This window comes from Idiotropiscis lumnitzeri, chromosome 1 (genome assembly GCF_059441095.1).
Source record: "Idiotropiscis lumnitzeri isolate Australia: NSW breed Sydney's pygmy pipehorse chromosome 1, RoL_Ilum_1.0, whole genome shotgun sequence".
NCBI lineage: Eukaryota > Metazoa > Chordata > Actinopteri > Syngnathiformes > Syngnathidae > Idiotropiscis > Idiotropiscis lumnitzeri.
The window spans coordinates 42,877,119-42,890,151 of NC_142391.1; the positions used below are offsets into that span (position 1 = coordinate 42,877,119).

The 13,033-nt window shown below is 39.7% G+C and overlaps 1 protein-coding gene across 1 annotated transcript in view; it reads left to right on the forward strand.

Moving 5' to 3' along the window:
* Nucleotides 1–11,410, forward strand: part of unc5db (unc-5 netrin receptor Db) — a 208,739-nt gene extending 197,329 nt beyond the window's left edge. The window contains exon 17 of the mRNA XM_088301616.1: nt 7,312–11,410. Within this exon, the coding sequence (XP_088157742.1) occupies nt 7,312–7,516 (205 nt within the window). The 3' untranslated portion in view covers nt 7,517–11,410. The remainder of the gene's footprint in view (nt 1–7,311) is intronic.
* The last annotated feature ends 1,623 nt before the right edge of the window (nt 11,411–13,033 follow it).

Here is a 13,033-nt window from a genome sequence, read left to right on the forward strand (position 1 = left end):
TTTTTTTTGCAGGGTTTTAGATTGTGGTGGCTCTAATCTCCCGCTCAGCGGTTCATGAGGGGCCGCTATCTTGGAGTCCTTTGGGGTTTCAATTTATCTCGATAAGATTTCCTCTCCACGCTGGGTGGCGGCTTTGGATTGCACTTGATCAGACCAAAGGCTGCAACCTTTTAAATTACTTGTCATTCTCGGTGGAGAATTCTAACGAGCTGCAGTGAAACACTGACTCCCACTGGATTATCTTTACATGACAAATTGATTGGCATGGTAACAGACTCCTTAGTTTGGACTCTCACTCTGAAATCGAAGCAATGTAGCGTTTCTCCTCCTGTAACGAGATCATTTTCTTGATTATGTTTTAAACCACATTGTAACGCCTGCTCAAAGGGGCACGCCATTGCTTGTGTTTAAGTTAATATACTGTAACCATAGCGAGCCAAGTTACATATTTATTCAGTAATGTTTACCAGTAAATATTTAAGGTGTTGTGCAATATGCATGTTGGTTGTTTTGTTGACTGCTCATTACATTTGATAGATTTGTTTTTTTCTGAAAAAACAGAATATGCACAGACTTCACACCACAAATGAATACAGCCCAACAGTTGTGCTAATTAAGTGTACTCTCTGTAAGCAATTTCATTAGTTGTCTGGCCAATTAATAAAATTGGTACTCCCATAACCAACCAAATTGGTCACATTCTGACCAATCTATTGGTTAATGTAATCAATATAAGCTGAAGCAGCTAGATTTTTTTTTGTTGTTGTTGTTTTTTTTTTAAAGCAATCTGTTTTTATAGTGTGGACTGGCACCAGCCAGTTGTAGTGATAAAAGCCACATAAACTTTATTTACGTTTGCAATAAAGTTATGTCCATCCAGTGCTAACACCTGACAGCCAGTCACAGCTGCTTCATTATCCTTTGGGAGTCAAGGAGCCAAAACGTTCCCTCAAATGGGGCCCTAGCAACACAACTATAGTTCAGCGAAATGCTTGTGTTACGTCTGCAAGAAATATTGAAGTCGGCGCTACATTTCACCTAAGGTGGCTTTGGTCAGCAACCTGCACGAAGACCTCAAACGGATTCTCATTCATCACGCGTGACCATCACTGAACCTCGTCACCCCCAAATTTCATTTGCAGCATACCAATGACACCTATAGAGCCACAGTCATAAAAAGACATTCAATGTCAAGCTGAACAAGGTTCCCTGAAATTTATGGTTTGCAAACGCACCTCGCCCTGATAGCAGCATCTTAAAGCTGCAAGGCACTTTTCATATGGAAATGGTTCAGGAACACACTCCTTTATACAGTAAAGACACACTGACAACACTTTTTGACAGCCCAATTCTAGAAGACAGCCGATGTAAGTAAAGATGAGCTGATGCCACAGAGGAGAAGCACCTGATAGCAGACTTTGCTTTGCTAAGAACACAAAGACTGCACACGTTTTCCTGCAAAAGCCAGGAGGGATATTTGCTGCACTCTTAAAATCGGAAGTCAACCCCAGAAATGTCTTTACGAGAGCATCGTCTATGCAGGCCCACTCGTCTAAACATGTCTTTCTGATTATATTTACACAATATGAGTTAAACAGTAAAATACACCCGTTTTCAGCCATCTCACGTGGCAGCCATTTTGTCACTTCCGTCAACTGAAAATGACATCGCAGTTGGGCAAGGCTCAGCTAACGACCAATCATGGCTCAGCTTCAGAAAACATGTGAGCTGTGATTGGTCATTACCCGAGCCCTGAACCACTCATTTTTAGTCCACAGAAGTGACAAACTCGCCACCACCTGAGATGGCTAAAAAAGAGGTGGCTCTTTCAAATTAAGTCATATGCCACAAATGCAATATTAATCAGAATGCCATGCTTAGACTAATGAAGGAGCGTTGTGGGGATGACTTCCTCTTTAAGTCAGATGTTGACTTTTGGCGATTCCCAGTCAGTGTGTGTCGCAAGAGATCAAGAGTGTTACAAGAAATTGTGCAATTCCTTTTCATTAGTCCAAAACATATTTCTCCATTAAAAAGAAGACATCAATGTTCTTACATTTAGTAACAGAACTGACAATCAATTTGTGTATCTACCATTCTTTAAGCAGAATAAGTCATGGCTTCCTGTGAGAAAATCAGTTGTTGCGTTCATTTAAACAGGCCTAGAGTTCCCTCTTAGTGGATCAATTACTGAGTAAATTGAGACAAGAAATAATTATTTCACAATTCATACTTTTGTTTGGTGGTGTGTTGCTAAGTTTTGTAATTCAAAATGAGTCCCTTGGCCCAATCAAGGTTGGGAATCACTGTGTTTGGATAGTGAATACCTGAGAAGTTCAATTGCAACTTATTTTGAAAAGCCATCATTTTGAGGAGGGTCACAGGTTCAAGAGCTTCCCGTTTTCAAAATTATGACTATTTGTTAGACAAATGTTCTTTTCCTGAGCTAAGGCACTAAACGACATCTCTCCTTTGCCGCAGGAATACATTTGTGCCTGAGCATTCATGTGAAGTCGACTGAAACCCAAAAAAAATCTGTTAAATTGATCGAAGGTTATTTCACAATCTGCCCATATTTAATAAAAGAATGGCCTTGAATCTGGATTTTAAGCATGTTTTCCCTCCTATGGCGTTGTTTTCTCCAAATATTTTAACAACACTATGTCATAAATCTGGTGCATTGACATTATTGTTATGGATGACCTTACAGCCATAGAATGGATCACCACGCAGACGTGTTTGAGAGCAGTGACATAGGCTTTATTCAAACTAGTGATGGGTCCAGCGACACTGAAGCGTCAATGCGTGCGCCGAGCTTCCAGGGCAAACCCCATGTCGGTGCGCGTACTGCTTTAAGAAAGTCACGTGACCGCTACCGGAATCGTGTCGACACAGCGGTCGCGCGCCAAACGGTGTTTATAAGGAAGCGCATCTGTCAACAGGATGCACGCTCAAAACAAGCATCGAGTTATTGGCGCGTTACTTTGCGTTAAAGATCCGCAAGATGGGAGACCTCACTGGTAAACGCAAGTTTTCTGCCGTGTGCGCACTCAGAGGTGCAGCGCTATATGTCAGCAGGACACGTTGCACGTACGGAAGACCCGCTCTTATACTGGAAGTCCATGGAGGCAACGTTTTCCTCACCTATTTATATTAGCCACACAGGCGTTGTGCACACCGGCCTCTTCAGTGCCTTGTGAGAGGATCTTCTCAAAGGCGGGGGAAATTGCCTCAAAAAAACAAAAGACTGAATAACAAAACGCTGGAGAAACAAATTTTTTTTCATAAAAATCTTAAATTACAATGAGTCCATTGTCATTCACAACACTTTTACTTGGGCATTCAGACAGATGTTCTCTTAATTTATCAACTGCGTCTCGAATATCAAAGATTTTTTTATGAAAGTACGTATATGTAAAAATAATGTGAATGCAAATGCCTAATCAATGGAATTGGATAAAATTAGTTTGACAGATCAGTGTCAGATGACCCTGTCAAATGATTCCTGCGAGTCCACCAGGTGTCAGTATTCAGCAACACAGTGTCAATACAGTGTGTCACTGTGTCAAAACGTTACAGGATGCCTCATCTACCCATTACTAATTCAAACCATTTGATTTGAGCTCTAAATGAACGACATAAAACCACAGTGACAAAACGTCATCGCTGGAGCAAAATCTAATACGCACTAACGAGGAATAGTGGACAGGGCCATGGAAGAAAGTTGGTGAGAACCGAGGGACCCAAAGGGCTATTTACAAAAACTAAACACGAAGTGTCCAAGAACACTTAAAAGAAACAAAATCATTCAGTACTCTTGGTACGTTGACTAGTATCAAAACAGAAACACAAAATCACAGTAGGACTTAAATTTAACAAACTTTGAATTCTACTGGAGTGAAGACAGAGCTGCAGGACCGCATGCAAAGCAATACTTCGTCACTTTCTCTTGTTTGGGGCTGAACCTAAATATGAAACACCGCTGATTAGTGCCAGGTGGATTCCATTTTGTGACTCCGCCCACCACTCCATGAGGATGGACGGTGGATGGAGAAGACACATTAGCAACAGGCAAACAACACTGGACATGACAATTACTGAATACAGCACGCCAAATTGCTCAAAATCCGTACCCAGTTCATCTAGGTAGCTGTTAAAAGGTATAACATCAAAGATCAATATGGAAGTTTTGATCAAACAAAAACAATTTACACTAAATCAAACAAACTTGACCGAGCAACATTTAAGATTTTTTTTTTTTTACACACCCAATCAAGGGCATTTAACAAAACACTATAAAGATAAGTAGACTTTAACTACGTCAATTAAGTTAAGTTATCCCACAACATGAGAGTTCTAAGCCCAACACGGCATAGGTCAAGGAAATCTCACACACCGCAAACTACAAAATCAGGTTAGGTGCACAAAGGTAATAGTGAGGCACACTGCTAGGTGCCTCACAGTTTGATTTTGTTTTCTGCGCATTTAAATGCTTTACTATTTTGATTTGTTTTGTATCCCATAATAGAAATTAAGAGTGCAACAATTCATACGAAGAAATGAAAAGCATTTCTATTATTATTTGGGATACCTGTTGCGGCATTCTGTGAGGAGGTCTGCCTTTGGACGTGTACTGATGACGCCAGCCGCACTTACGCGTGACAAGTGCGCACAGGTGGACTGAATCACCTAATTGGCAGCTCCAGCAGCACTCAAAAAGAGTTTTGGTTGTTCAGTGGTTAGGAGAGTGGTGCAGTGCGGACCCATGACAGTATGGGAAATAGGAAAGACCAAAGAGGCTACCAGTAAAACCATGAGAAGTTTAAGGTTTGATATGAAATTCATTATAAATTAGAGTAAAATGACTTTGGTTAAATAGAGGCCATGTTCGATGTTCTGTGATCTGTTTTGCTACTGTTTAGTACTTTGCCTTTTGTATGTTTAACGATAGCATGATGGACTCACAGTCCAGAGATCGTGGGTTCAATTCCGGTTCCGGCCTTACGGTGTAGGTTTTATCCGCGTACTCAGTTTTACAATTTCCTCCCACATTCCGAAAACATGTATGGCAGGTTGATTGGACACTGTAAATTGCCCCTCGGTGTGAGTGTGAGCATCGATGGTTGTTTGTCTATGTGTGCCCTGCGATTGGCTGGCAACCAGTTCAGAGTTAACCCCGCCTACTGCCCAAAGATTGCTGAGATAGGCTCCTGCACCCCCGCGACCCTCGTGAGGAGAAGCAGTTTCTTATAATGGATGGGTGTTTTTCACCTGCTTGTTTTTGGTCAATAAAACCAAAACGGAGTGAAGTCCTGAGTCTTATCAAGTCCATCCCTTTTCTCGTGTAGAAATTAAAGTTCCACTTGCCAATACCTAATCTGTGTTAATGATTTATTTAATTCACAACATTATCAGTAATTGTTCCTCCATCTACGATGAGGGCATATGTTGATGCAATCGATTTTGCAGAGATGGGCACTTTAGCCTATTTTACCGTTTCATCATCCATCTGCAAACTGGGCTTTCATAATCGTCCTTATTCGTAAAATGCCCTGCGTCCCCATCCGTCTTGTGACCTTTTAAAGTGTTTTTGTCCTTGTGTTAAAGGCCCAGTGCACACAACAGCCTTACTTGCACATGCAAATCTTTCAATTCTATTCACGTGGTATTGATCCGTTTAGGGACAATTAAAGTGACTCATGAAAACTTTTTAATAAACTTCTCGATCTCCGTCCCAAAAATGGACGAACCGTTTCGTTCTCGGGATGAAATGCCCATCTCTACAGTTCTGTATCCAACAATATTTCGCCGTCTCAGTCAGGGCAGATAAGCACATGGCATCTACATTTATCACTACAGAAGAGTAGTAGCTGTTTTTATGTCTAGGTCCCAAGAAAGTGGGAGAATTGGGTCACAAAGAAAAACAAAAGTTTTTAACGATTAAGTAAAATGAACAAACAAAAATGCTCCTGGACAAGTCAAAAACTAACAACAGTTTGGTTTGCAAAGGTTCAAGAACATGTCAAAGTACTACCAAGCAGAGCGCTGGCAATGGAGGGTCATCTTCCCCCGGCATAACACTTGCACTGCATTCTGAATAGTGTCCAAGTTTTGTTTTATTTGGTTTTAGAATTTACTGGGGATGCTTACAGCCTTTTGCTTCCATACGCACAAATGCATTTGAACTACCTCACATTATTTCCCAAATGAAGAAACAAACAGAAATATTGTCAGTTGTGTTATTTTACAGAAAAAGGAGAAAATTAGACTAAGCAGATCAAAAATGAGGTGGACAAACTTTTACTGCAAAGACAAACTATTTAGTTGGATAATTCTATTTTGGGCGCACCGATCTTCACATCTGTTTTGCTCGGCGTCAAACAAGTTCTATTTGTAAACTGGATGAATAAACTACATTCCACAAGCCCTTCATGATCTTCATGTCCCTCTTCTTTTTTTTTTTCAAACACTGCATCTGCTGCCAAGTCACTTCAGAGTAGACACAACATGCCAAGTGGACAAACATGCATTGATTAATTGAACATATAAACACACAATGGGATAAAAAAATTAATTGGAAGAAGGGAAGGAAATCATCGATAGATGTCATTGATCACGTCGGTTTGTTCGAAGGGAGTAGGAAGAGGTACAATACTTATCTTAATATCTAGTCCTGCCCCTTGTTCACATATCGAATGATTACACTAGTAGGCTATTTATATACAAAGAAGGATCGCAAGGTAGAACAAATCCTTTTATACCAGAATTGCGTTAATTGTGTGTATTATTCATATTTACACTTGATTTGTATCATTATGTAACACTACATTAGTAAACACTGTACTATTGATCATATTTTGAACTATTCTATAAATTAACATATTTAACAGAGACGCATATTTGCTTTATGTTATACAATACAACTTTATATATGTCGCTCTGAATACTGTTGTTTATTGTATGCTTTGTACATTATTTATGCTGTTTTAGATTCGACTGTGTCGTAAAATTTGAGAGTGTTTATTTGGATAAATAATGGATTGGTTGCCTCTAGATAACGTAAATGGTTGCTATTTTGTATGGGTACCGCATTCAGTTTGTAATATTGTAACTACTTTATCCGGCCCAAATGAAGTGAATGAGATATTGGTGAGCAACCTGCAGTTTTTTTTCCATTTCTAATTCCACTACATGCAATGATGTGATATCCCAAAATGTTTCTTCATATCAAAGAGCAGTAAATAGTTTTCTTACTCCCCAATGTTCATTGTTCTTTTCTATTCATTCATCTTTTTTTGTACACCTCAACAGAAACCTTGGTTACTTTGCAAAGCAGAAGAGTCCTTCAGCAATCATCCTGTGCCTATGGGAGGCCCGCCACCAGGACACGGCTGACCTCGACTCACTTGCCAGTGCGCTAGAAGAAATAGGCAAGATCCACCCCAAAAATTCCCCCAAGGATCAGGATGAGGAGGAGACTGACTCAAATCAAATACAGGCGTGCAGTCTGAGATGAACGTGCACATTCCCAAATCAAACGGCAGAAGACTCAGCATTTCGTTTCCAGGATGAAGGAAGACCATCAAGCTGACGGAGTACAGACCATAAAGTGTGTTGGTGGGGCGCAAGGTGATGCAGAAACTAGAAAGAGGTTAGGCTTTACCTGATGTGGGTTCAACTACTACAGAATGTTTGGTTCACAACCTACTAATCTACTTCTTCATGTCATTCTTTTGTTTACAATTTAATTTAATTTCTTTGTATTTCATCTTTGTGGATTGGTGGGTGAGGAAGCTATTGTGTGTCAAGTAGTTTCTGACTAGGCAATGAGAACAAAAGTGAAATCCACAATACTATTGACAGAAGGTACTCATTGAATAAATGTTGTTTTTGCGAAAATTCAAGAGAATTGGATCATATTCATCTCTTTAAACTGTCCTGGAGCTCTATTTGTATTTTCAGACTTTGAATATATGATTTAATGTGCTAAAATTATAATACAGGCCTACTTTATATCATCTGTCCTACAGAAGCATGGTCGGTGTGTGACTACCTGACATGGCCGCTGTCCAGTGGTAGAGTGAATTCATACCGTGAATTCATAGCGCATTTTTACAGCTGATAACACTTTCTTTTCACTGCCAGAAATAGGAGTTAATTTCCCCAAGCTGTCAGGGGGGCATGACTGTGGCTTATCAAGCAATTACACCATTAAGAGCTGTCATGTTGACTTCACATGAGCACACCAAATGAAATTTAATCTCCGTTTTACTGGGGTGACAGGATGTTTCCAAAACTGGAAGTAAAATATATTCACAACCTCGTTAGACGCCACCAAAGGTTTGAGAACAGTGACTCACTCGTCTGATACAAAAGCGAAAATCTAAACAGTTCAACAGACAGAGATACACGTCTCTTTGTTGTTCATATTGTTATATGTGATAGACAGAGTTCACCTAGGAGGAAAGTTTTTAACACTGTCTGGCTTTCTTCATTAGGGTCAAGCAACAGTTGGGCTGATGTTCAGCCAAGTTCGTGTTTTCTCAATAGAAACTGTGGCTGTTTGGTAAGAGCAAAAGCTTGGTCAGTAAGTGAGGCAGACGCTTGGAGAACAAGCTTGGTGGCTTGGTAGAGCTGGACTTGGATGATCAGTTACTTGAGAAGGAGAAAACTCCCATTCCTCAAATGTGACTTGACCCCGCATCCCCCCCGCACACATACACACACACACACACAAATCAAAACTATACGGATGCATTCAGTCAAATTTAGCTTGTGTTAAATTGTATAATGTTATCAGTGTTGCAATTACCTCGGGTGTGTTTGTTACAACTGTCCCTGAGTGTATGAACAAGGAGCTAGCTTGGTTTAGAAATAGCAGTTAAAACTTCACCACAAACAAGCTCAATGAAATCGAGCCAAACAGACACACAATCAACATGGTATACTGTATGTTTAAAAAAGCAGACTGTGTAAAAAAAAACAACAACAAAAAAAAACTTAAGCCAAAATTTGTCTTTTCCACAAAATTTTGTCTGTGTCTGCTGTATGATGCGATTTTTTTCCACATGTGGACTACATGGGGGCCGGAGCCTAACCCAGTCATAGGGCAGACATAGACACAAACTGTGGCTGTTTGGTAAGAGCAAAAACTTGGTCAGTAAGTGAGGCAGACGCTTGGAGAACAAGCACACTGAGTGGGAACTGAACCCACACTGCCCTCTCACAAGTCAGGCGAGTGTACCACTACACCATCAGTGACACACGACAGTATCATACAAGCTCTTTAATGACACATGGCTCATCAGTGTTATTCAGGTAGTCCGTTATGGCATTCTATGTTAATCAGTGTGAAAACAACTTCACTTACTAATTTATTACGCGCTCGAAATTTGCTAAATTCAGAAAAATGCCTTATGATTTGTCTAACAAAGCATTCTCTGGGAAATAAAGACTATTTGGAAAAAGGCAGACACTATTGCGGCGTAGGTGGAATTCTAGCATTCAAAGATAACGGTTGTCCACAAAGATGCAGGCACAATGAGGTCTAACAAAGTGAAGTGAAATTTTGAGGCAATTATTTATTTGTTGGTTTGTGTGGTTTTTTTTTTTATCTCAATAGACAAAGAAGTGAGCTAGAACATTTTTTGGGGTGCTCGAACCATTTTGTGGGGTGTTGTAACATACATCTGTTAGATTTTTAAATATATAAATCAGATACTGTATATCAAATATTTGCAAACAATAGCAAGAAAATGACTCGACGTGTATAACAAATTCATTCGGTTTATTTTGTTCATTGATGCAATTTAAGTACATTCATTCTAATGTTTTTTGTTCTTTTTGGCTCTTTTGAATAATGCAGATTATTATTGTTTAGTATGTCAGTGGTTTATCATAGTTTGACTTTGAATAAATTGCCTTGTGTCAGAATGATGTGAACAACTTTACTGGGAGAACATATTGTTCAAGATTTAGATTTGCATCTGTATGCATTTCCTACAGAAGCTGTCAATATGGCGTACAAATATTTTAACCGGCAAATAAATTCGAACATTCTCCCAAATACATTCGAATTTATGTCAGTCAAAATATTTTTACTCCATATTTGCAGCTCCGCGCTTCTGTTATTTCCGTCCAAAATAAATAATTACTTTTATCACTTTATAGACCCTTTGACTCTGATGTCACGTTTGTGCGCAAAATTAAGGCAACCATGTTCGAGGGCAAGCAGTCAAGGACACAAAGTCGATTGAGTGAGACAATAGAGGCGATTACCTGTGAAGTCTATGGTTGCAACAGTCGGTCAACTAGCGATAAGAAATCATTCTTTCTGATAACAGCAGTGATTGTAAACCAGGGGGGAAAAAACAAATATTAACTCTTCGACGTGACCACTTTTCACCATCAAAACATACAAGAACTTACTCTGATCACTTTATGTCAGGTAATTGTTTTCCGTTTTATATGTAGTGGGATTAACTCTTGATTGTTGGATTGTTGTTGCTGATTTTGGAAGTTCATTCGGATCTTTCCCTCCAACTAACTTCAGTTTTCTTCAAATCGCCTTTGAACAACGGGTTCCAATGTGTCAATGTAATGGACGGGTGTTTTTCTCCAAACTAGACATAAGGAGACCGATGTCTGATAGCGCTTACAATGGATAAGGCCTCCCGTCATGTTTTTCTTCTGCATGCGTGCCCTCGACTATGGCGGCCAAAAACTAAGCATTGTGGGTAAAATGACATCAATGAAAAGGTTGTCAAGTCTTTGATTAAGCTCTTTAACTTTGACAAATGACGTATTATATTTGCCGCAACTAAAAACCGCCAAAATGAAAAGCTTTTTGATGGCTTATGTGGCACTGAGAGCATCCTTCTTTAATATTTACTTTCATTTCGGATGTGTTTCAGATACTATGTCAACTGTCTCTTTGATTTAGAAAATGTGATGTCAGACATGCACACATACACTTTGTTCTCACTATGTATAATGCTTTGGTCTAACACTAATCTGTTCAAAGAGCTAAACTTTAAAGTTGTATAAATAATTTCCTTTCACCTACGTTGGTCCTCCTCATGCTCTTATTTTGCTGCACGCATGGCCTTTGGCTTCATATCACTATTCTCGTGCCTTGTTTAACTACTGTAAATGGTGAATATTTCAGATGGGGATGAGAAAAATAATCACGCTGGTAGACATTTAAAGGTCTTTGTTAAAACATATTGAAATTATAATATTAAATAGGCTGCAGAGCTTTTCTAGCGCTAAACATCCAAGGTTTGGTAAAGCCTGGGCAGCTTTGTGGTATATTGGATCTATAATTATGGACATTTTGGATGTTTTCTGTACAGTAGAATTTGCAAATGTAAATGCAGCCTTTTGGAAATAAATGTAAAGTTGAAAGTGATCAGTTTATTTTATTTTTTTTTAAATATATAGAATGGATCCAGTATAGCCCACATCGACATTTACAGTGCTACAAAAATAATAAAAACAGTACAGTACAGTACAATACAACTTTATATCTATGGCGCATTTCACAACAGCTGGAGCTGTAACAAAGCGCTTTACCACCAACAAACTTACTCGCATTGGGCACGTTTGTGAAGAAGAAGGAAGAAGAATGAGATGAATAAGGACACGAAGAAGTAGACAAATAAGACTATAATAAGCCCATAATAAGGTAAGCGGATTTATAGTAAATTAGCCAGCTAATAATGTTTATATAAACCTATGCCGTAAGCATCTCTCCCGCAGCAGCGTCATGCCCGGGGACGCTTTTCTTTTTTTGACCGGAATGGAGTCGGGGGGCCGACAATTTTTAGGAATAATATCGGAGGGTCGAGGCTGGAACGGTACCAAGATCGCGGTCTGAGGGCGGGGGACTGACTGCAAAAAAAGGGTCACGATCACTGTCACAGGCAAAATATGAAAATGTTCTGATTTTCAACTCTAATATTTTTATCGTATAATTTACACTAGCATGCTGGAGAAAAATCTAGTGGGATCGTGTTGGTCTTGCTAGTTACCCTGCGAGGAGATGATGAGACCATGCCGGTCTTTTTTTCTTTTTTTTTTTAATAAAGCTCAGTAGCCCCATTTCAAAATGATCTAACTACAAGAGTGATTTTAAGGGGGTCTATCGTGTGTGTTATTGTTGGTCTTGCTCGTTGCCCCACTCGTATCTGATGAGACCAGCACCAAAACAAAACCGATCAATGCTGTTTTCAGCAGGGCAAGCCCATATCAAAATGATCAAACCAGGTAAGTGATTTCATGCCAATCGTGTATCTTATTTCTTAGGTAGTGCTGCATTTCTTGCACTTATGTCACAGTGGCCCTTTCTCTAAGTCTAATGGCAGCCTCAAATAAAACAGAGATGCCACATGAGAACAACACTCCACAACACACAAAATGCACACATGCGCACGTAATATCTTAGAGGAGGTATCCTCAATGATCCAGTGGTGTAAACTCCACTCCGAGAGTCTCTGTAAATGAAACCTTTTTACCTGCCGTCGTGGTAATTGTAAACATTAACATTGCTCGGAATTTGCCTCAACGCGCCACTGAAAACAACTGCAATCATCGTAATGGTGACCATGGTGAATCATTAAACTGACTGGCCTGGTGTGTGGCGTGACACACCCATGGCAACGCTTAACTCGCTTTTTTACTGTTACAGTGGCGTTAAATATCACCCATGAGCACACTATTCTGATTGGATTCATTTCATCAAGAATATTACATTTCCCCTGCGACCTCCCCTTTAGCTCCTCCAGTAGTTCAGAGCCACCAAAGAGGTCGGAATAATTGAAATCTGAGGCTGGCTGTAAATCATGGAGCATATCTTGACACTTGTGACTGTTATAGAAATCCATTAGAAAACAAAAGCACGTTTTATAGATTTGAAAATACAACCAAACACCAAAGATGGGCAGTCCATCCCGGGAGCGGAACGGTCCGGCCCGACCAGATGTCCATTTTTGGAGCGGGCAGGGTGACATTTTTCAACAAAGGGTTTGATTAA